The 23,949-nt window shown below is 57.9% G+C and overlaps 1 protein-coding gene across 7 annotated transcripts; it reads left to right on the top strand.

Moving 5' to 3' along the window:
- Window positions 1-2,234: 2,234 nt before the first annotated feature.
- On the top strand, window positions 2,235-23,026 carry CSK (C-terminal Src kinase). Of its 7 annotated transcripts, none has more exons than XM_069481776.1 (14): window positions 2,235-2,303; window positions 2,820-2,872; window positions 17,911-17,990; window positions 18,334-18,447; window positions 18,568-18,680; window positions 19,048-19,267; window positions 20,151-20,244; window positions 20,428-20,493; window positions 20,576-20,675; window positions 20,768-20,858; window positions 21,306-21,379; window positions 21,479-21,674; window positions 21,784-21,870; window positions 22,193-23,026. In XM_069481776.1, exons 3-14 carry the CDS (start codon window positions 17,976-17,978, stop codon window positions 22,373-22,375), a joined length of 1,353 nt encoding a protein of 450 aa, XP_069337877.1. In that variant the 5' UTR covers window positions 2,235-2,303; window positions 2,820-2,872; window positions 17,911-17,975; the 3' UTR covers window positions 22,376-23,026. The 7 variants fall into 7 exon arrangements, with proteins under 7 accessions (XP_069337877.1, XP_069337895.1, XP_069337868.1 ...); XM_069481794.1 differs by having other exon boundaries at window positions 2,235-2,872; window positions 21,479-21,578; window positions 21,621-21,674; XM_069481767.1 differs by adding an exon at window positions 10,481-10,613 and having other exon boundaries at window positions 2,235-2,872.
- Window positions 23,027-23,949: the final 923 nt, after the last annotated feature.

Below are 23,949 nucleotides of genomic sequence, written 5' to 3'. Positions count from 1 at the left end.
CTCTCATCCATGGGTTGCTCATTGCCTTTATTCCGGTGTCTGATTACCCTATTTACTTAGGTGGTCTTGCTCACTCCTTCATCTCCGGCCTCTGGAGCAATGCTGAGCACTTAGTAGGTGCTCAGTAAGTATTTGCTGAGGTTGGAAGTTAATTGGCTCTGTTCTGTGGGGTGGCGCCCTTATTGATTTGTTCATGGTTTTATCCCCAGTGCCTGGGGTTCAGGAAGGTTAAAAAATGTATTTCACTCTGCTGTGAAGAGGTGGAGTCAGGATTCAAATGCAAGTCTATTTGACTCCAAAGTTCACACGCTGGGCCAAAGCACACCCAGGGAAAACAGTCAAGTGTGTTTGGGGGTAAAAGAGGCTGGGCTGGTGAAAAAAACTGAAACAGAGATTAGAGAGTTTTTCCCAAATCCCCAGCCCTTTCTTTCCCATTCTGCCAGCTGATTCTGCCAGGGGAGGGGAGGAGATGTTAATTTCCCCCTTCCAGAAGCCTTTGCAGAGCTGCCGAAGCACTATCTTTCTGGCTGAGAGGCAGCCCCCATCTGGCCCCATATTATCATTCCATCTTGACCTCAGAGGAAAGAAAGGGAAACCAACTATGCTGAGCACCCTCTCCACCCCCTCACCCCCAGGCCGTTATCTTGCTGAATCTGCACCATCTCTCATGAGAGAAGTATATTCTGAGCCTGATCTTACAGAAGAGGAAACCAAGCCCAGAGACCTTAAGTAACTAGCCCAAGCTCACAAAGCTAGTAAGTGTCCCAGCTGAGATTTAACTCTGAGATGTGGACCCCAGATCTATGTATTTTTTCCATTACATCACACTTACCTCTGAGACTTACTGGATGTGTCCTCAAGGGCCTCCCTCCCCAAAGGGCTGGCTCCAGCTGGGAAGGTGCCCCAGGGGTACACTGGGACGGGGCCAACCTGTAGTTTTTCAGGAGCAGGGGGCATACCCAACTCTTGGCATTCGAGGCTCTTTACAATCTGCGACCACACTGTCTCCCAGCTGTCTCCCACGGGCCCTTTACTCTCCCTGTCACTCCCTTGGGCCCCTTCATACTTATTTTGTGTTCTAAGACTTTGCCAACATGCCTCACATCCCCCTCCCTTCTGTCCACCTAAGCCTGACTCTTCACCTCCTACCTACACTGGAGTCTCTGGTCTCCTCCTCACCACTGCACCCCTTTCTATGCCCCCCATGTCTGAGCACAATGTCTGCTCTGGTAGCTCAGAGCAGATCACCTCTTTGCTCCTCATTAACAATGATATAATAACAGCCCGTGCTTAACTGAGGGCTCACCACATGTCAGCCACTGCACACTAAGCACTTTAAACGTATTAACTCATTTCCTCCCCACAAAACCTTAAGAAGTTGGTGCTATTATATTCCCCATTTTGCCAAATGGGGAAACTAAAGCACAGAGAAGTTAAGTAACTTGCCCAAGGTCACAGAGCTGACAACTTCCTTGTTGCCTCTGGGCAGAAAATAAACTCCAAGAAAGACCCACGGGGCTCTTTGGGGCTCTCTTACCCCCAGGGCTTGCAGGAACCCATCTCCCACCACTCTCCCCCACCCACACTGCCAGCTGCAGCCCGCTGAGCTATTTATAGAGCCCAGAAGCCACCAAGCCTCCCAGACTCCCTCCCTTTGTGCATGCTGTCCCCTCTGCCTGGGTCCCAGCCCTGTGAAGTCTCCCGGTTAGCCCTCCCTTCTTTTGTGCTTCTGGTAGACCTTGTGCACCACCTCCCCACTACTATCAGTTGTTCCTCTGCGACTGTCTGCTGGCCTGTCAATCTACCCCTACCCGACTGAGAACTCCTTGACAGTAATGAAGCGGTCTTGCTAGTGGACCCCAGAGCAGGGTCTGTCTCGTTGTCAGTACTGGGAAATGTTTGTGGATGAATGAATGGATGAATGCTTATTGCTGTGAGTGAGGCCCACTCTCCACAAACAGAGCTGAGGAGAGGGGCCCGGTCCCGGCCTCCGTCGCTCCTACAGCGGGGCAGCTGCGCCCCGAGAAGGCCGGGCAGGAGCTCCAAGGCGGAGGGTCGCCCTCCGGGAGGGCCCTTCGGAGCCTTGGACGCAGGCGGGCAGGTGGGGGCAGGGCGTGAGCGCGGACACACCCCCCGCGGTGCCCCCGGCGCCCAGCAGGGGGCGCGCCCCGCCGGCCCACGCCCCGCCGCGCGCCGGGCAGGCCCCCTCGCGCAGGCGCGCTGCCGCGGGCGGAGGATCCGGGCCGCGCTTCCTCTCGCCAGGCCTGCGAGCTTCCTCCCCGCGGAGCCCCGGGCGAGCCGAGGTTGGCTGCGACGCCGAGCCCGCCGCCGCGCTCCCGCTGCCGCCCCACCCCGCACCCTGCCCCGGGGTCCTGCCGGGGCGGGGTCCGAGCGGGGCGACCGTCCGGCCGCGCCGCTGTCGGGGCAGTGCCCGGCCAGCCGTCCCTCCCGCCCCAGCCAGCCTTGGCCGCCGGAGCCTCTGGGGCGTGGAGCGCGGGGAGCCCCGCAGCCCCGGATCGAGCGTCCGGGGCGGCCCCTGGCAGCCGGCGCGACGTTCCAAAATCGAACCTTGGTGGCGGCCGTTCGGAAGCGGAACTCTGCCGGGGCCGCGCCGGCTACATTGTTTCCTCCCCCCGACTCCCTCCCGCCCCCCTTCCCCCGCCTTTCTTCCCTCCCCGACCCGGGCCGCGCGGCCATCCCCCTGCCTCTGTCTGGCCGGCCCTCCTCCCCTCTTTCCGCACCCATACCTCTTTGTACCGCACCCCCTGGGGACCCCTGCGCCCCTCCCCTCCCCCCTGGCCGCATGGACCGTCCCGCAGGCCGCTGATGCCGCCCGCGGCGAGGTGGCCCGGACCGCAGCGCCCCAAGAGAGGTGAGTGCCTGGCAGCCTCTGAGGAGGTGGGCGTCCGAGTGTCTCCTGTAGGGGAGAGGGTGGAGGTCGCACGTCCAGCCTCCGTTGCCGCTACTGTCGCGTCCACTCCCATCCCCCACCTCATTTACCCCTTCCTTCTCAAGTTCGAATTCTCCCAGGAGCTACTGTCAGACCTGACTGGGAGGGAGCGCACGAGGGAGGTACTCAGGTTATCCCGAGCCCTCCCTGCGAGGAGCATGGAGTAGGGGGTGGCTGGAGAAAGAGGATCAGTATGGGCTAGAGCCCTAGAGAGTGGGCTGGACTCGTGGGAATTTGCCCTTCCCTGCCCAAGGCCTCCCTGCAGATGCCCTGGCCTGCTTGGTTCTGACCCCTCCCTCTTTTCCCCACCGAGGCCCCGCTGGCTGCAGGCAAACCCAGGGCCCAGCCGCCTCACTTGAGCCCTGCTAAAAGCCCAAGTCCTGGGCCTGAGTGTGTCACCCTAGCCCTCCTGGAAGAGCAAGCCTACGCCAAGGGACCTCTGACCCTTGGGTGGGTAACTGGGCCGGGCTTTGAACCTGGGTGAAGGTGACACTGGGGATTAGCACCATGCCCCCACCTCCTAGCACGCTGGTCAGCCCATTCTCCCAGGCTCCTCAGGGCCCCGGCCAGGTGTCAGGAAGGGGTGTGTCCGGCCACCAGATCTTTGGAGCTTAACTAGGGGTTCACTTCCCCGCCTATTTTGTGGACTAGGCAACCGAGGCTCAAAGCGAGAAGTCACTACACTGGGCCTCTGGTAGAGTTAGGCCAGCTGTCCTTTCATCCCCAGCTCTGCAGAGCTGGACTGCTGTGAGTGGAGGAAAACTAGGCAGGTGCCTTCACCCAGCAGGGATGCAGGCCCCCAGCCTGGCCCAGGAGGGACATTGTGGGGTGAGCATGTGCTCCCCTGCAGAGGGCTGGAGGGAGGGAAAGGGCTTCCGGCCCCATCTCTGGCCCTCAGGCAGCATTGGCATTGCCAGTGAGATTTCCCCTGGGTGCCTAAGACTGGGCCCACTAGCAGGGGATGTGGCGAGTGTGTGGCATGGGGGCAACTGTGTGGTGTGCCAGGAAGTCCTGGTCCTGGCCCCTGGCACTGAGTTGAAACAGCCTGATGGTCAGTCCTAACCCAGCCCTCCCCGCACCTGTGGCCCAGCTGGCACAGGAGCAGCCCAGTTCAGAATATGAGTGGGATCAGAATGGGCAAGGTGGGAGCCCTGTCTCCACTGGCAGCGCCCTACAACCTTGGCATGGGTGGGGTGTCAGAGGGAGGACACCCCAGGGGCCTATTTCAGGCTCCTAGTGCCCTATGGGTGTGGCCACAGCAGGAACAGGGCAAAGGCAGCAGGAGTGAGACTGGGAGGGTCGTCTCCTCCCAGGAGAGCAGGCGGTTCCCTGGAGGATGCTGAGCCCTCTTGGAGCTGCTGGCGGTTTCATTCTGCTCGGGCCCCATCCTTGATTTAGGGTTTTTTTCTGGTTGACCTGACATGCACAATGAAGAGGACCCAGGTGTCCTGAGTCTGTGAGGCTCCCCTCACATAGCCCCACACCCAGCCCTAACTTCCTTTCCAGTCTAAGGGGCTGGGGCTGGGGCCTGGCACGGTTGGGTGCTTTTTTACCAACTGTGAGCTGTGAGGGTGCACGCAGGGTCCTAGGGCCTTTGTAGAAAGGAGTCTGGCTTCTGGCTAGCACGTGTGCAGGGGTGTGTTTTTTTATTTGGTGAGTTTGGTGCCATCCTCCCTCTCAGAGGTGGGTGTTCTCTCTGCACTGGGTCAGGGGCAAGGAAGGACTAGAAGATGTTCCCCTTCACCACTGCAAGAACACCAGACCCCAAGAGGCTGAGCCACCACAGAGTGGCCCATGGCAAGGGTTGGAAAGGGGACAGAATTCAGCTTCCCCCAAACAAGTATAGGCAGGGGCTGAGGCCCCCGATCCACAGTGGGCAGCACTGCTTGGGTCAGTCCTGGGCTCCATCATTTGAGGGATTTTGAAGCCTCAACATATCGTTCCCAAAGAACAGAGGTGTTGCATTTGGGAAAGAGAAGGTAGAGAGAGATTCCCACGTGTCTGAGGGACTGTCCCCTATGGGAAAGGCCATCCCATGGCAGAAATGTCCCAGACATCTGGGCTAGAGCTGGTGAGCGGGTCAGTCCCAGGAAAGCGAATCTGAGCTCACTGTAAGGAAACTGTGTACGTACTAATTTTCTTGATTTAGAAAGTAACAAAACAGCACTCTAGAAAATTTAGAAAAATGAAACAAAAATCACCCACTATTTCTTTGCTAAGCGGTGACTGTGTTAGCATTTTGGAGTTCCCTGCCAGTCTTTTCCTGATTTGTTTTTCCTTCCTGGCTGTTAGCGTGTGAGTGTGCCTGCCATGACACCGTTTTTCATTGAATACTGTGTCTGTGGGCATTTGTTCATGGTGCGCCACGGTCTAGGTAACTTTGCCTCTAGAAAGCTACAGAATATTCCAAGCGCTGCTGCCACAGCACCTCACCTGTACCCTTTCCCTGCGGTGTCGTCGTCTCCCCTCTGCTGTTGTGGTTATTACTACGGGCCCCAAAAGCAGCTGGGGTATTGCAGAGAGCAGGTAACTTGGCACCTGACTCATACAGGTTCCAGGCTCAGCCATGCCACTTAGGCCAAGGGTGGAGGGACCCTGGACAAGTCACTGACCTTCTGAGCCTCCTTTGTATAAATAACGGGGATGGTGATTTCCTTCAGAGGAAGGTGTAAAAACAGCGTGAACTAGCCCACCAAGGAACTAGAAAGTGCCTGGCACAGCCCCTCTCCTCTGCTTACCCTTTATAAGTAGGGGTTGGCACTGTTGAAGGAATGCCCACTGCGGGCATTCTCAACATGTGGGGAAGACTTCTGAGCCATGGGCCGAGGTCTCCTGACCACTTACTCAGCAGAGAGATGGTCCCTGCCGAGGGAGCCCCTCTGAAACCCTCTGTCCCTGAGGTTCTGGGCTACTGTGGCCAGTGCCCTGCCCAGCCTCGGTGCCGTCCCTTCTCCCTATCGCCTCGCGATTGGTTGGCCCAGGGCATGGGGCTGGCCCTGGGAATATGGGCTGCTGGTTGCTGTCCTGACCCCACCCATTCCTCTTCCGGTCTCCCAGCATCAGAGCTAAGTAGACAAGGCCTCTTCTCTGAGAGCCCAGCTGCCTCCTGCCTCCCAGCGTAGTCTAGGCCAGCCCAGCCCAGCATTTCCCCAGTGGAAATAGAGGCCTCCTTAGCCTGAGCCTTGGGCAGGGAACCCAGGCAGCCTAGGGACAGCCATGCAAGCCACGTCTTCCCACCCTTTCCCAGTAGCTAAGGAAGGGAAGAAAGCTGGGGAAGGGGGATTCTAGAGCCTTAGAGCCTCCCAGCTGGGAGTTAGAAAGGAACATAAACGCTCCACAGAGTCGCTGGGGAACTCTTGTGTGTTAACATCCTCCTCCTCGGCAGGCGTTCCACAGGCCTAACCTGAGCGTGTACTGCTGTGGCACACCTTGCTTGCTCTTGTTCCGCGTCTGTGGAGACCAGAGTAACTGGGAGTACCCTCCTGCAGCCAGCCCGCGGGCAGTAGGAGGAAACCAGTCTCAGCTGGGCACTCCCTGGGCCTAAGAGACCATAGCCCCAGATGACCCTAGGGTGGCCCAAGAGCAACCTAGACAGGGGGTCCTCCCCCCAGGTGGTCCATTCAATATAGAGGTCCCACAGGCTTGTGACCTCAGACTTTTGCCTGTGGAGTGTCTCCCTCCTCCCTGGTCTTGGTGCAGGGGAAGTAGGCATTACAACTGCCCTCCTGTCCCACAGCTTGCGCTGGGATGAGGTCACAGGGTGGAGTCCTCCCCAAGATGCTGGCCTGGCTCAGGCGAGCACTTTGGGTGTTTCTCAGTTCCCCCCACCCTTAGTTGGGGACAAGCTGGGTGGAGGAGCAGGCCACCCCCACGCATGGCAGGGAGCACTGCCTCCCTTCCTCCCTTCCTCCCTCCCTCTGGGTCCCTTCATCCAAGGGCTGGAAATAGAATCCGCTAAGTAATGATTAAAGTCAAATTCAGACCTAAAAATAAAGAGCTGGGGAAGGAAGAGCTAGTGCTCCCTGCGTGGCTGAGGGGAGAAGCGAGCAGGGAGAGGCTGGTTTCATGTGGCTGAGCCCCTGCTCCCCTGTATCAGGAGTGCTCCACCAATTGAGGGGTGCTCTTTTATCAGGCCTGATGGGGCCCACAGTGCTCATTAGTTATAAACTACACCGATCAGGGCAGACTGGCAGGACCTGGTAGGGAATCCATTTTTCCCCTGGGGAAACTGAGGCCGAAAAGGGAGAAGTGGTTTATCTAGCAGCTATCTGGGAGCTCCGCTTAGCAGGCCCCCAGAGACTGGAGGGCCCCCTGCAGCTCAGCCCGCCCTTTCTGCCTGCTCAGTTTCTCTTCCTGGTTTCGAGGCGCTGTGATGAGGGCAGCTTCTCATCACACACTAGCTGCACACACCCTCCGACCGCAGCTTCCCTCCGCCTCCCCTTCCGTGGTCTGGGCCCAGAGTCGAAGGAACAAGCAGAAGAGAGGCTGCTTGGCCTGTTGGAAGCCTTGTGGGCGGGTGAAAACCTGGTGTCCTCTGACCCCTGTCCACGCTGGCTGCTGCTTCTCAGCCCTGATCAGCCGGCACCTGGTCGCTACTCAGCCTGGTGCATCTGCGGCCTCTGCTGCCTGCGCTGCAGGGAGACAGGAGGGGAGGATGAAGAACAAACCCTGAGAGCTCCCCTGCTGGCCAGCAGAGGAGACTTGGGGGGGGCCTGTGGTTCCAACTTCCTGACAGGGCTGCTGGGAGCACAGAAGCTGGGGATCTGTGTGGGCTGGAGCATCCCAGAGGGCTTCCTGGAGGGGAAGGACCTGGGAAAATCAAGCAGCATTTGAAGGAAAGGCATGTTGAGAGTGAGGTCCTTGGGAGCTTCTACCCTCTCTGGGGCCTGCTAGCTAGTTGCTATGTGGCTCTGGACAAGCTCTTGGCCTCTCTGTGTGAGGTCAGGGTGTGCAGCCGAGTGAGAAATGGGCACAGATGTACCTCCGCTTCCCAGAGCAGAAGAGCCAAGCTCTGGGCAGACGTCCCCTCAGTGCCCCCGGTCTGTCCATTTTCAGGGGGTCATCTGTCTGCCCAAGGAAGGGTTGGAAGAAAGGTCTCCTGACCCAGGATGAGACAAATCTTTGAGCTCAAGTCCCCGTTCTGCCCGGTTGGAAGCTGGGAGACCCGCTCAGAGCTTTGTTTCCTCCTCTGTCAGAGATCAGCAGTACTTGTCCTGTGGGGAGTTTTGAGGATTAAATAACTAATGCCGGGCCTGGCCCGGTTCCGGTTCGGTCAGCAGGCTCTAATGCCTGTGCTTTCATTTTTTTTCACAGCCCATCCTGGTGGGGGAGTGTGTCGATAACGCCCCCTTCTCCCCACGTGGGTAGCAAGCCTGTCTGTCCTTAGTGTTGGCCCCCTCGCTTTACCTCCTGAGCTGTTTGTTCCGCGGGTCCCGGTTCTGAAACGGGGAGACCAGAAATCTGAGGTCAAAGTTCTAGACAGCTCATGGGCCTCAGCCCTCCGTCTCCGCACCTGTAATGTGGCTAGGAGACGTGGGGGTAAGGGACAAGGACACTTCATGACTTTCAAGAGGTTGTTAGAGGTTAGTGCTGAGAGGCCCTATGTAAATGTAGGCAAATGAAGATGCAAAGACCACGGCCTGTGCTGAGGGGGCTGGGGGAGCAGAGGCCTGGGTTAGGGCCCTGGGGAGCCCCGAATCCCCAGTGCCCTGCTCATGTAGGTAATTAGGCTCCTGAGCGGTAATTAGAAAGCTTTCTGGGCCAGGAGAGGCCGCCTCAAGCTGCAGCAGTACCCCAGTGCCCGGGAGGAGGCTCCCCGTTAGCCTGCTCTGGCCGCAGCCCCCACCTCTCCCAAACCGCTGGACGGGATCTCTGGTCCCGCTGAGCCACGGGGGCAGGCTCAGTGAGTTGCTATAATTTAGTTTTTAACATTTCTCAGCCATTAAACCCGGCCCTCCCCCTAGGTCAGGGGTGCTGACGGCTGAAAGGAGCTCAAGGTGGGGTAGGGCGGCATGCACTAGAGCCAGGCATTCTTCTAATCCTTCCTGGCCCCCAGGGAGGCTGAAGCGTCTCCGAGGGTCTGGCGCTCAATTCTGCTGCCTCTCCTGAGACATCTGTGCAGTGGGGGTGCTGAGGGCCCACCTGCCGGGCCCCAGGTTCAGTGGGAGCCCTCCAGCCTGGTGCGTGGCGGCCGGGGTGCCCTCTGCAAAACCAGGGGTGGGGCTGGTTTTATTGCTGCGAAGCCAGCCCAACCGCGGGTGCGTGCCCGCCCTCCTTAGGTGCCCTGCCCTTTCGGAGGGGGTGTGCCCCAGTCTGAAACTTAATTCCGCCTGCATCTGTACTGTGACCTGGAGGCTGGGCTCAGAGCCTCCCTCAGCCTTCTTCAGCCTTAGTTAACTCCCTCTGTGCCACAGTTTGGACTGGTAATCCTGGCCTGCTCCAGCACACCCTTCTCCCAGGTGTTTCCCCCCCACATCCTTCCCGCTCTGGTTCCCTTGCCCGTTCTTCCTGGAAGCCTTCCCGGGTGGCCCCATCTCAATCTCTTGAGGTACCGAGCACACCAGGCCATGACTGACCATCCAGTAGCCAGAAGGACAGGAGCCAGGTTTGCATTTTGTTGGGGTCCCCAGCACCTGGCCCCGGGCTAGGCACAGAGGAGAGGCTGATGAGTGGAGATCTTGGGGGTCCCCAAGGGCAGGACCTTCTAGGCCCTATCCTCATTGCCCACCCTGGCCCTCCAAGCATGGCTCTGGGCACACACACAGGCTCCTGAAACACTGGCTCAAAGAATGAGAAGGCAGGGTGGACCTGGCTATTGCCTGTTGCTTCCAGTGGCTGCCGCCAGAGGGTCCAGCTGGGTCCTGTGGCAGGACCAGTCTCTGGGGGCCATGGCCCCAAGTTCCCCCAGGTCTCTTGTGCACTTCCCTTTTCAGTGGGTATTTTTAGCTGGGTGTAAACAGTTACTGAAGGCTCCCACGCCCCATTAGGCAGAAGAGTTTTGGTGAAGGGGGCTGGGCGAGGAGCCCCTTGACCTGGCCTGGCCCTTAGCACCTGCCTGGCTTTTGGAGGTCCACAGTTGTCTCCAGGGCAGGAAAACGGCAGCCTGGGAGTTTCTGGGCTCCCAATTCCCCTTGATCGCCCCTCCTTACCAGCCTGGGCTCCCAAGAAAGGCCTGCCTGAGGCTGCAGCCACTGACCTCAGTGCTTGGGCACAGTGCCCAGCCTGTTCCTAGGACCCCAGCACAAGGGCTGCTGGGAGCAGGCTTTGGGGCAGGAAGTCAGAATGAAGCACTGGCCCTGTCATATCCCAGGCCCCTGTCCCCCAGCCCTGTGAGGGTAAGGTGACGGCTGCTGTCCCTTTGGGGTTAAATATAGTCTTGTTAGTTATGGGACCTCAGTGTGGCACAGCCAGCCTGGCTTCCCCTTTTGTGCATTCCTTCATCCATTCGTTCAGCACTCGTTTACTGAGCGGCCCTTGTGGGCCCAGCCCATGCTGGGGATGCAACGTCAGGCCCTAGCTTTCCCCCTGCAGAGCTCCCAGTCCACCCCAAGCCGCAGGCCACAACCAGCGAGATTCTCAGTGGAGCACAGGGATGTGAGATGCCGTCGGGCCAGGGTGGGGCCAGCCAGCACAGCTGGGGACCCCAGAAAGGCTCCTGGCAAAGGTGGTTTACAAAAAGTTACTTATCTTCAATTTCATTTTTAAGGGGAAGGTAATAGATGCATGTGGTTAAAAAAAAAATAAAGTCCAAAAGGACAAAATAGCAAATATACAGTAAAAAGTAAGTTTCCCTTGAACTGATCCCTTCCCATCCCAGACGCAACCTCTGTTATCAGTTTCCTCTGTTGCTCCAAAGATAATCTAAGTATATTTGAGTTTAGGGTATGTATTGTATGTCTTGTTTAAAAACACAACTTGTACCGAGGCAGGAGGATCGCTCAAGGTCAGGAGTTCGAAATCAGTCTGAGCAAGAGCAAGACCCCAACTCTACTAAAAAAAAAAACAAAACACAGAAAAAATTAGCCAGACAACTAAAAATAGAAAAAAATAGGCCAGTGTGGTGGCCCATGCCTGTAGTCCCAGCTACTCGGGAGGCTGAGGCAGGAGGATCGCTTGAGCCCAGGAGTTTGAGGTTGCTGTGAGCTAGGCTGACGCCACAGCACTCTAGCCCCGGGCAACAGAGTGAGACTCTGTCTCAAAAAAACAAAAAACAAAAACACACAACTTGTAGTATACCATAGATGATCTACACCTGGCTTTTTTCACAGCCTTTTATGTTGAGTATTTCAAACCTACCAAAAAGTTGTAATAATAGTACAATGAATATTCATAAATCCTTCACCCAGATTTACCAGTTCTTAACATTTTGCCACGTTTACTTTACCTCTTCTTTTATCTACACAAACGTGTGCATGTATTTTTTTTGCTAGTCTGTTAGTTGTAAGCATCATATCTTTTCACTCCTAAGAATGTTAGCATGTGTCTCTTAACTAATCTTAGTACCATGATCACCCTTAAGAAAATTGACTTTAATTCCATAATATTACTTATTATTTTCATTTCTTCAGTTGTTTCAAATGGTTTTTATCACTGGGTTTTTTCCCACCCCCCCATCCAGAATCCAATTCAGGATTGTTCATTGAATCTTGTTGTCATATTTCTTTAATGTCCTATTTAATCTAGAACATTCTCCAGCCTTTTTATTTATTTATTTTTTTATGACAGTGACATTAAGAATCTGTGCCAGTTGTTTTGGATTTATCTGATTGCTTCTTCCTGATTGGAGTCAGGTTAAACAGCTCTGGCAGGAATACCACACAGGTGACGCTGTTTCCTCCTCGGTACATTGTAGAAGGAGGCACTTAGGTCTGCCTGTTGGTGAGGCTTAATTTGGTTACTTGGCTGAGGAGGTGTCCACCCAATCTCCCTGTGGTTCAGGTGCTCTTTACTCTTTCTTTTTTTTTGAGACAGAGTCTCACTCTGTTGCCCCAGCTAGATCGCAGTGGCATCAGCCTAGCTCACAGCAACCTCAAACTCCTGGGCTCAAGCAATCCTCCTGCCTCAGCCTCCCGAGTAGCTGAGACTACAGGCACATGCCACCACACCCAGCTAATTTTTCTATTTTTAGTAAAGACTAGGTCTCGCTCTTGCTCAGGGTGGTCTGGAACTCCTGAGCTCAAGCAATCCTCCCACCTCGGCCTCCGAGGGTGCTAGGATTACAGGCGTGAGCCACCGCACCCGGCCACTCTTTCCTCTTTCTGATTAATGTGTGGGATGGTACTCAGAAGCGGTGCCTCTGCACTGTTCCCCCAACAACTTTTCCTTCTCTGACTTGAGCAGGTATTTGGCCATTTTACTTACTCTAGCATGGGCGCTGTTCCGTATCAGCACCTAAAGATCTGTTCCAGCCCCATTATAGCGGAATGTTATGTTTTCATGCTGTGTTGCTCCCTTCTAGGGACATCTGGTGATTTATTTACCGAGTCCCCCACTGATGGACATAAAGGCTATCTCTCCATCTCTTGTTACCACGTGCAGTACTGCAGGGACTGTTCTGCTGTAGTTTTTTAGGGCATGTGTGCAACAGAAGTGATTCCTCAGCTGCACCCCCAAGACCGAGTGGAAGTTCCTGGGGTAGAGAAGGGGGAGAGAGCAGGGGAGTAATGGCAAGGCAGGGAGGTGGGCAAGGCACAGGTGTCCTGGGAACAGCAGGTGGGAAGCAGGTCTGGCTGACGTCCTGGAAGTCAGCTAATCCCAGAAAGGCTAAGTGACTTTTCCAAGGTCACAAAGCAAGTTAGTGACAGAGCCATGGACAGGACTCAGAGCCCCTGGCATCCAGGACAGTGTTCCTGCAGTGCCTCCATAGATTAGCCTGGCCTTACGTTTAGGTAGCCCGGGGAGGACCCCTCTGCCTGACGCAGGCTGCATTGTGGAGGCCGAAGTTTGCAGTAGCCCCTTCCAGTCACTCACTGTCAGCCTCTGACCTGGCAGGGAGGGTGTGACCTCCTGGGGGCGTCAGAAAGAGGGGCTCCAGTCTAGGTACTGGCTGGGAGGCTGCTGAGCCATCATGGGCTTGTGACCTCACCCGGGAGGAGCTGTCCAAGAGGCCAACAGCTCCAGCTTGCAGGTGTCTGTGGGCAGCGTTCCTGGTGCTGAGAGCTGCAACCCCAGTCCTCAGGGCAGGCCTCAGAGCTGAGAGTTATCACCAACCCATTGCACAAGTGGAGGAGCTGGGGCCAAAGTCACAGCCAGTAGAGTGAAGGTGATGAGTTTAGCTCCTCTTTCCCCTTTCCAGATCCTCTGAGGCCATCAAAGGCTGGCTCCTCCAGGCAGCCCACTCTGACCTCTCCTGGGCCTGTCCCTTCTGAGCCCTGCCGTCTGTGCCCCTCATGGCTGCTTCTCTCCCCTCCCTCCTCTTTCTCTCTTTGTCACTCTGCTGGGCTGGTGTGGTCCCAGCCCTGTAGCAACTCCTGGGCACAGCGTGGGGCACATAAGCCAGGAGGCACCAGGGGTGGGGGACGACTGGCTGAGCAGCCCAGGAGCCTGACACGTGAGCAGGACAGGGTGCTCATTGCAGGTGTGACCCTAGGTGAGGCCACCTTTTCCCTCTGGGCCTCATTCGGGGTCCTTGTCTGCAAAATGGGGATAACGATAGCCCCTCTGTCTCTCAGAGTTATTAGGGGGTTTGGTGAACCATAATGTGCCAAGGACAGGGCCTGGTATGGAACAAGTGCCCAGAAAACAGGGCCTGGTATTATTTTTATTATCATCATCATCCTGGCAGTGGGGAGGCGGCGGCAGCAGCTGCAGGCCAGGAGGGGAGTGTTTGCAAACTGACAGCTGGAAGGGTGACTAACGGTGCCGCAGCCTCCGCGCCCTCCTGTGGTGGCAGCGACTCTGGAAGGAGGGGGAGGCGTGGGGATGTGGAGAGCTAGCAGGGCTCTGCTCAGAGGGGCCTGGAGGTTGGGGGCCCGGCCACCCACAGCGGGACCCCAATTTAAGCTCTGGGCTGTCACCCCTCACTAGCTGTGTGACGTCAGGCAAGTCGTTCCACCATGGGAGCCTCGGTTTCTGCTTCTATAAAATAGGCGTAATGAGTTCACGGGGGCCCGGGGTGGTTCCCGTAGTCATGGTGGCTCAGTCGCGTGGATGTCGAGGGAGAGGTTTCCAGGCTCATCCTCCTTGGGCCTCAGTGTCCCTGCCTAGACAGTGAGGGTTGATGGGCTGGCCTCTGGGGACAGGAAGGGAGGGCGCGCACCAGACACTTCTAAGTTCAGGGTTTCATGCCACTTCCTCCATGGCCTGCTTGTAGGGAACCCCTGTCCTGCCTTTCGGGGTGAGGAATGGGAGGTTCAGAAGGGCCGAGTCACACCCCAAGTTGAACACCCAGCAGAGCCGGGTTTTAAGCCCAGGTCTGCCTGGCTGTAGAACCACGTGTGAGGCCTGGAAGTGGCGGTGGCGGTTTTCCCCGGCCTCCCTTCCCCAGCTCCTTCCGCTCTCTAAGATCACATGCTCCCCTGCTGGAGCCCCGGCCCCAGAATCAAACCCGGGTTCCTCACGTTGACACCGGAAGCCCCCTGCCGCCTGGCTGAGCTCCTGCCAGGCCCACTTGCAGCCATGCCGTGAGCAAGGGTGCTCAGGGTGGGCCCTGGAGCCCAGCGGGGCAGAGTCGGCCTCCCACCCTCCCTCGCGTTTCTCACGCTGTGCCCGTCTCCTACCCCGACACCTCTGCTCAGGCTGCCACACCAAGCTGTGGGGCCTTCCCCGGCCCACCCGCTGCCTTCCTGAGCCCTCCGGTGTTCAGGGCTCGGCCCAGCACTCTCTCCTGGGGGGGGGGGGCTGCCCGAGCTCTGCAGGCCTTGCTCACTTCACACCCCCAGCACTTGCACAGAAAACGTCTTGCCCCACCGCCTGGCCTGGGGGAGGCAGCGTCGTGTGTGACCATCAGCCGGGCCCCCAGACATCCATCCTGTCAAATGAGCCTGGCCATGAGGCTCGTAGAGGAGCTTCTCTTCTAACATACTGTGATCATGGAGAAGCCACTGACCCTGTTGAGGCCTCAGTTTCCCTACCTCTAGAAAAGGAACAGTAACTCTCTGTTTCCTGAGACAGGTCCAGGGGGCCTTTGGGCTGGGGCTACAGTGTGTGTGCAGACAGGGTTGTGTTGCTGCTCTTGGGGTTGGCTGGGATAGCTTTTTAGGGGAGTCACATTTATGAAGATCAACATATAGTTGACCCTTAAACAATGCAGTGGTTAGGGGCACTGAACCCCCTATACAGTCAAAAACCCACATATAACTTTTTTTTTTTTTTTTTTTTTTTTTTTTTTTTTTTTTGAGACAGAGTCTCACTCTGTTGCCCAGGCTAGAGTGAGTGCCGTGGCGTCAGCCTAGCTCACAGCAACCTCAAACTCCTGAGCTCAAGCGATCCTCCTGTCTCAGCCTCCCGAGTAGCTGTGACTACAGGCATGCACCACCATGCCCGGCTAATTTTTTCTATATATATTTTTAGCCGTCCATATAATTTCTTTCTATTTTTAGTAGAGATGGGGTCTCGCTCTTGCTCAGGCTGGTCTTGAACTCCTGAGCTCAAATGATCCGCCCACCTCGGCCTCCCAGAGTGCTAGGATTACAGGCGTGAGCCACCGCGCCCGGCCAACCCACATATAACTTTTGAATGGCAAAAACTTAACCACTAATAATCTATTGACCGGAAGCCTTACCAATAACATAAACAATTGATCAACACATACTTTGTATGTTATATGTATTGTATACTGTATTCTTACAGTAAAGTAAGCTAGAGAAAAGAAAATGTTAATAAGAAAATCATAATGACTGGGCGTGGTGGCTCACACATGTAATCCTAGCACTCTGGAAGGCCAAAGTGAGTGGATCGCTTGAGCTCAGGAGTTCAAGACCAGCCTGAGCAAGAGCGAGACCCCATCTCTACCAAAAATAGAAAAAAATTAGCCAGGTGTGACAACTCGCGCCTATAGTCTCAGTTACTTGGGAGGCTGAGGCAGGAGGATTGCTTGAGCCCAGGAGTTTGAGGTTGCAGTGAGCTATTATGATGCCACTGCACTCTACCCAGGGTGACAGAGCCAGATTCTGTCTCAATAAAAAAAAAAAAAAAGGAAAGAAAGAAAATCATAAGGCTAGGTGTGGTGGCTCATGCCTGTAATCTTAGCACTTTGGGAGGCCAAGGCAAGAGAATCACTTGAGGCCCGGAGTTTGAGACCAGGCTGGACAATATAGCAAGACCCCGTTTCTACAAAAAAATGTAAAATTAGCCAGGCACGGTGGTGCACACCTGTCATCCTAGCTACTCGAAAAGCTGAGGCAGGAGGATTGCTTGAGCCTGGGAGTTGGAGGCTGCAGTGAGCTATGATTGCACCACTGCACTCCAGCCCAGGCAACAGAGCAAGACCTTGTGTCTAAAAAACAGTCTGGACATGGTGGCTCATGCCTGTAATCCTATCACTTTGGGAGGCCAAGGCAGGAGAGTTGCTTGAGGTCAGGAGACTATTGTGAGCAAGAGTGAGACCGTGTCTCTACAAAAAAATAGAAAAATTAGCTGGATGTGTTGGAGCATACCTGTAGTCCCAGCTACTGGGGAGGCTGAGGCAGGAAGATTGCTTGAGCCCAGGAGTTTGAGGTCACAGTGAGCTATCATGATGTCACTGTACTCTAGCCCAGGCAATAGAGTGAGACCCTGTCTCAAAAATAGAAAAAAGACAAAAATCATAAGAGAAAATATATTTACTATTCATTAGGTGGAAGTGGATCATCATAAAGGTCTTCCTTGTCATAAAGTTGAGTAGGCTGAGGGAGAGGAGGTAGAGGAGGGGGTTGGTCTTGCTGTCCTGGGTGGTAGGGGTGGAGGAAGGAGAAGGGGAAACAGGCACATTCGATGTACCTTTTATTGTTAAAAATAAAGTCCACGTGTAAGTGGGCCTGCGCACTCACTTTACACTTGTTATTCAAGGGTCAACTGTACACCAAAAGGTTGCCACTCATTAGGGTATAGCTCAGTTAATTGCCACAGAAGGAACCCACTCCATGATGGGGCTCAGACGGTTCATACTGATATAACCAACACCCAGAGATCCCCCTGTGCCCCTCCAGCGCTGCCCACCCACGGGCCGCCGTCCTGATTGGATTGCTTTGGCCAGATTTTGAACTTGATACAAATGGAATCACACAGTATGTGCTTTTCTGTGTCTGGCTGCTTGGTTGATGCCAGGTTTAGAAAGTCGACGGGGTTATTTCACAGCTGCGGTTTATCTGGTCCATCCGTGTTTGCTGCTACGCAGTATTCCGTTTTGCGAAAACACCACAGTGTATCCATTTGCCTCTCGATGGGCTTCTGGGCCGTTCCCAGGTTGAGGATTGTTACAAATCTTGCTGCTGTTAGTCCTCCGCGCCTGCCTTGGTGGACACGCGCTCTGTGTTCCCTTGCGTGTGGACCCAGGATTGGGATCAGTGTGTATTTGGGATGCGGCCTGGGCAAGGTTTGGCAGGTGAAGGACCTGAGGGCCCACAGAGCATGAGTGACCTTCCCAGGTCGCACAGCACCTTCAGAGCTGCCCCGGGCCCTCCCCCGGCAGACCAGGTAGCTAGCACCCGGCCCGGGGCTGACAGGGCTGCCGGGCACGGGGCTCCCGGGCTGCTGACCCCCGAGCCCCTGTGCTTCTCTTAGTCATGCTGTTGGGCCTGGAGGGCTCCCTGTGGGCTCAGGGATGGTGGCCCCCTCTGTCCCCGGGGGTCCTCGGTCCTTATGTTCCTCTTCCTCTACCCAGTGCTCTGAGCCGGCCAGGACTGCAGAGAACAGCCCTTGCCTCAAGTCCCAGCTCAGAAAGCGCTTGGTGCCTGTTCACAGTCCTCGGGGAAGGAGCTAGATCTCGATGATGGGGGAGCATCCCCTCACACCCCTCCTCAATCTGCACCCTCCTCCCACAGCTCTAATGGTACCCAGTGACAGGTCGGCTTTCCTGTGACACGGGGACGCCAGCGCTCCTGAGAAGATGTCGGCAATACAGGTACGGTGGGGTGGGGGTCGGGGGTACATGAGCAGCCCGCCACCCCCGCGGGGTGCTTAGCAGAGGAGAGTATGTGGGGCTTGGGTCAGCCCACTCCCCTTTCCCCCAACCCTCTGTCCCAGCCCGGGCTTTGAATAGAGAAAGATTCCCATGCACACTGTCGGACACAGGTCTGGGGGTCATTGGGGGACTCTCAGCTGCAAGGCACCCAGAGTTCTCGGGGAGGGGGGCCTCACCCAGGCTCACAGAGGCCTGCTAAGAGGCTGTGACCTCACCGGAGTGCAGGCAGGTGAGTGGAGAAGTGGCCCAGGCCGCACCCACCCACCTGTCGTCTGCCTGGCAGGCCGCCTGGCCATCCGGTACAGAATGTATTGCCAAGTACAACTTCCACGGCACCGCCGAGCAGGACCTGCCCTTCTGCAAAGGAGATGTGCTCACCATTGTGGCCGTCACCAAGGTAAGTTGGGGACCTTATGTGCCCACCCCACCCTCCCACTTCTGGGGCTTGCCTCTGGGGCTAGGTCCCCCTGCAAGGGAGACCAGGTCTGAGAGTGTGTCTGGGCTGCCCTCTCCCCAGGACCCCAACTGGTACAAAGCCAAGAACAAGGTGGGCCGTGAAGGCATCATCCCAGCCAACTACGTGCAGAAGCGGGAGGGCGTGAAGGCGGGTACCAAACTCAGCCTCATGCCGTGAGTACCATGCAGAGGGTCGGGGAGAAAAGGGGAGGAGGCCCTGTCCTCCCTGGAACAGCATCAGAGGAAAGCAGGGAGGCCAGAGTAGGGCTGCAGCGTAGGTGAGGGCTTCCTGAGCAGGGCAGGGCGCGGGTGCTTCCTCCCGGAAGGAAGAGGACAGGAGGGGGACAGAAGAAAGGAGGGACGGGGAGCAGGAGTGGAGGCCCCGGATGCCTGACTGAGCCACTGGGAACCGTGGGAAGGTGCCGAACAGAGGGAGCACCTTCAGAAAGGGGAGCCTCGCAGATGCATGGGGGAGGCTGGCAGGAGGCACCTGGGTCTGTACCCTTGGGCCACCGTGACCTCTGGCCCGGCCACCCCCCAGCTGGTTCCATGGCAAGATCACACGGGAGCAGGCCGAGCGGCTTCTGTACCCACCAGAGACAGGCCTGTTCCTGGTGCGGGAGAGCACCAACTACCCCGGGGACTACACGCTGTGCGTGAGCTGCGACGGCAAGGTGGAGCACTACCGCATCATGTACCACTCCAGCAAGCTCAGCATCGACGAGGAGGTGTACTTCGAGAACCTCATGCAGCTGGTGGAGGTGAGCCGGGAGGGCGCCTGGCCCATGGCCTCACCCCCCACGCTCACACACTCCCGACCCCACCGGGGGCGTGTTGTGCAACCTCTGTGAGCCCTCTTCTCTTCACGCCTCGATGGAGTACCTGTTGCATGCCAGGGTTGACCTCTGACCCCACAGTGCCACCACAAGGAGGTAGCATTATCGCCATTTTGTAGACCAGGAAACAAAGGTTCAGAGCAGTTAAGGGACCTGCCTGAGGTCACACAGCTATAAAGTGGAGGTGCCGGGATTAGAATCTGGGTCTGTCTGACCCCAGAACTAGCTTTCCATCAGCCGGTCACAGACCTTCACGCCCAGATGTCTGCAGATAAGCATGAACCGTGCACCTGCATCGCCGGGGCTTCCCGGGCTCCTGCACCCGCATGGACACACCTGCATGTCCCTTCCAAGGCCATCTCTGCCAGCCCCGGCCAGGCCTTACCTGGCATCTGGTAGCCCCAAGTGGCCTCCCAGATGTCGCCTGCTCTCATCTTCCCCTGCTGGCCTGGCTTAGACTGTGGCAGGGCAGTGTGGGGGTCTTGGGCACATCTGGCTAGAGATCGGTGTCAGGACTGAGCCATGGGTTGCCCTCTGCATTAGGATACTGGTGACTCCCAAAGTGGTAGCAACAACTGAGTGTGCAGCACCGGGGTGTGGGTGACGTGGGAAATGGGCTGCGTGTCAAGAGTCTTCCCTCACCCCTGCCCTGCCAGAGATGAGGAGCCCTCCCTACTCAAAGGGGCTCCTGGCCGGGCGGGACCAGCCTCTGCTGCCCTCCTGTGGTCAGACCGGGGCAGTGCATGTGAGCTGATGGCGCTGGGGCACGGTGGGGGCTGGCTCTGAGTGCCCTGCCCCCACCCCGCAGCACTACACCTCAGACGCAGATGGACTCTGTACTCGCCTCATCAAACCAAAGGTCATGGAGGGCACCGTGGCGGCCCAGGATGAATTCTACCGCAGTGAGTGCGCCCCACCCCACACCTTTGCCCACCGACCTCCTCCTACCCAGGCCTCCTGGCACCGCCCCCATCCTGGAGGCTCTGGAGACCTAGGAAGCCCACACACCTGACAGTGCAGCCCACCTCTGCCATCCCAGTGGGGACCCCAGCCCGACCTCCACGCCCCTCGCTGTCCCCCCGCAGGTGGCTGGGCACTGAACATGAAGGAGCTGAAGCTGCTGCAGACCATCGGGAAGGGGGAGTTTGGAGGTGAGCGGAGGGGCCGGGCGCCCCGGGGGGGCCAAGGGCACTGGGGAGTCCAGGGAACAGCGCCCGCCTCTCTTCCCCCCAGACGTGATGCTAGGCGATTACCGAGGGAACAAAGTCGCCGTCAAGTGCATTAAGAATGACGCCACCGCCCAGGCCTTCCTGGCTGAAGCGTCGGTCATGACGTGAGTTGGGGCAGGGGCGGGTGGGAGGCTGCCCCGGGCAGGAGGCTGGGGAGGAGGCTTGGCAGGCTGTGACCGCCACCGTCCCGTCTCAGGCAACTTCGGCACAGCAACCTGGTGCAGCTCCTGGGTGTGATCGTGGAGGAGAAGGGCGGGCTCTACATCGTCACTGAGTACATGGCCAAGGTGGGTGTCGCCAGGGTTGGCCCCCTGCCGAGCTGAACATGGGCTGCGGACTTCCAGCTGCCCCAGACCCCCACTGTACCCTTGGGTCCCTGATCCCACCGTCCCCCGTCCCAACTGGGCTTTCAGGTCACCAAGGGCTGGGCTCTCATCCTTGTTCACCATTTATTCACCATGACCTTGGATGGGCCACATCAGCTCTCCCAGCCTCAGTTTCACGTCTGTGAAATGGAGACGGGAACAGAGTCTACCTCAGGCTGTGGGAGCGAGAAGCAGTAATGCACGAGTGATTCTGAGCAGTGTGCAGTGGCCACGTCCCGCCCCTCCCTGCCCCCTCCCTGTCCTCTCACCTCCCTGGGTGGCCGTTTACCCACCTCCCAGCCCGCTGTTTCAGGGGCTGCAGGGCAAGTCTGACTGTGGCCTGGTCGGTCTGTCTGTCCTGCCCCCCAGGGGAGCCTGGTGGACTATCTGCGGTCTCGGGGCCGGTCAGTGCTGGGCGGAGACTGTCTCCTCAAGTTTTCACTGTGAGTGAAGCAGCCCCAGGGCTGGGTGGGGTTTGAGGGATTCCCTGCCCTTCAGCGGGAGCCCCAGTCCAAGGGGACATGTGGCTGGTCTGTCCCTAGAGACGTCTGCGAGGCCATGGAATACCTAGAGGGCAACAACTTCGTGCACCGGGACCTGGCTGCCCGCAACGTGCTAGTATCTGAGGACAATGTAGCCAAGGTCAGCGACTTCGGCCTCACCAAGGAGGCTTCCAGCACCCAGGACACAGGCAAACTGCCGGTCAAGTGGACCGCCCCCGAGGCCCTGAGAGAGAAGGTGGGCTGGCCTCCCCCAAGGGCCTGAGCCGTGGTGGGCAGGGGTCCAGGGTCACTCCCCACCCCCAGGTTCCCAGGATCTGACGCTGCTTGTCCCACCCACATGACAGAAATTCTCCACCAAGTCTGATGTGTGGAGTTTCGGAATCCTTCTCTGGGAGATCTACTCCTTTGGGCGAGTGCCTTATCCGAGAATTGTGAGTGTGGCTGCCGGGGCTGGGCTGGGGCCGGGCTGGGCAGAAGCCGGGGCCGGGGCTGGGGCCGGGCTGGGGCGGGGGCTGGGGCCGGGCTGGGCTGAAGCCGGGGCTGGGGCTGGGGCCGGGGCCGGGGCCGGGCTGGGGCTGGGCTGGGGCTGGGGCCGGGGCCGGGCTGAGGCTGGGGCCGGGCTGGGGCTGGGGCTTGGAGCATGGTGGTGTTGGCAGGGGTCTGGGGCCTGGAAGCCTCAGGCCTGCCCTGGGGAGCTTCCGGGCCACCTCTGGGGCCAGGCCCTGCACTGAGTCCCACCATCCCTGCCCCCAGCCCTTGAAGGACGTCGTCCCTCGGGTGGAGAAGGGCTACAAGATGGACGCCCCTGACGGCTGCCCGCCCGCAGTCTACGAGGTCATGAAGAACTGCTGGCACCTGGATGCTGCCACGCGGCCCTCCTTCCTGCAGCTTCGCGAGCAGCTCGAGCGCATCAAAACCCACGAGATGCGCCTGTGACCGCCGGCCTCTGCCCAGGTCATGGGCCTGTGGGGACTGAACCTGGAAGATCACGGACCTGGTGCCCCTGCTTGCTGGGCCCGACCCTGAACTGAGCCCCAGCGGGCTGGCGGGCCTGTCCCTCTGTCCCGCCCTGCGCCCCTCTAGCCCCTTCTCACAGACCCGTGCGCTGGGCTTGGGGAGCCCACCGAGGGGCCGTAGGGGCTGGAGAGCGGGAGGCAGTGCCCACCAGGTCGGGCTTCCCCGGCCTCCCGTCGCTCGCCTTCTTAGAGTTTTATCCCTTCCCTTTTTTGAGATTTTTTTCCGTGTGTTATTTTTTATTATTTTTCAAGATAAGGAGAAAGAAAGTACCCAGCAAATGGGCATTTTACAAGAAGTACGAATCTTATTTTTCCTGTCCTGCCCGTGAGGGTTGGGGGACCCATCGCCCCAGCCTCGTCCCCCATTCTGTGTTTCGTGTCCCGTGTCGCCTCGGTCGCCCGTGTTTGCGCTTGACCATGTTGCACTGTTTGCATGCGCCCGAGGCAGACGTCTGTCAGGGGCTTGGACTTCATGTGCCGCTGCCACCCGCCCACCTGCCTTGTGAGACGGAATTGTAATAAACCACTCCGTGAGGACACCGCCGTCCTGCCTCGGCGCTCCCTCCGCCGAGCCTGCCTGTCCTGCCCGGCCGCCGCCCCATGCCATCTCGTCCATCCCCCTGTCTCTGTGAGGGGGGCCGGGTGGGGAGCATGGCCGGGAGATGTAGCCGCCGCTTTGTGTCAGCTGCACGAGCGAGTGTCCTGTGTCTGCCCGTGGGGGAACGCTCACCGCCCGCCCTGCGCCACCGTCCGGCTGCTGCCCAGGCCTGGCTCTGGGGCCCTGTCCACAGGATGCTGCCTGGGGGTTCCGGCTGCCTCTTCCGCTGTGTTGTTCAAGTCTTCAGCACAGGGAGGGTTGGAGCCAAGGATGGGGGGGCTCGGGTCTGACCAGATGGGGATGGGGTTCTAGTTGGGCCCCTGTCCGAGCGTGAGAAAAAGCCATGGTGGGCCTGGGAGCTGGGTGGGGTCCCCCTGGCAGGAGACAAGATATGTGTTGTGCCTCGGAGGGTGTGGGAAGGAGGAGGCTCTGTCTGAGCTTCTGGTGGTTCTCACGTTTCACCCAGGATGTGACAGCTTTGCCCCGTCCCCACCCCTGGCACGTGCCAAGCCTTGTGCCTTGCTGGACTTTGCAGGGGAGAGGGGAGATCCAGGTGCCTTCCAGTGGGGGAGGGCACAGATGGGGAATGTGGACCTGCCATGGGATCTCACCCAGGATGTGACAGCTTTGCCCTGTCCCACCCCTGGCACGTGCCAAGCCTTGTGCCTTGCTGGACTTTGCGGGGGAGAGGGGAGATCCAGGTGCCTTCCAGTGGGGGAGGGCACAGATGGGGAATGTGGACCTGCCATGGGACCTTCTGTCCCTCACTCAGGTTGTCCAGGGGCAGTGTCAGGACAGAACCCCTGCAGGTGGAGCGTCACTCACAGACACGAGCAGGTGACGGGTTCTCTGTGTCCAGTTGGGGCTCTGACCCTTCCTCTCCCAGCCGGCAGGAC

Source organism: Eulemur rufifrons, chromosome 2, assembly GCF_041146395.1.
Source record: "Eulemur rufifrons isolate Redbay chromosome 2, OSU_ERuf_1, whole genome shotgun sequence".
In the NCBI taxonomy this organism is placed as follows: domain Eukaryota; kingdom Metazoa; phylum Chordata; class Mammalia; order Primates; family Lemuridae; genus Eulemur; species Eulemur rufifrons.
The sequence above is the reverse complement of the archived record's forward strand: the minus strand, read 5'-3'. Positions and strand labels throughout refer to the sequence as shown.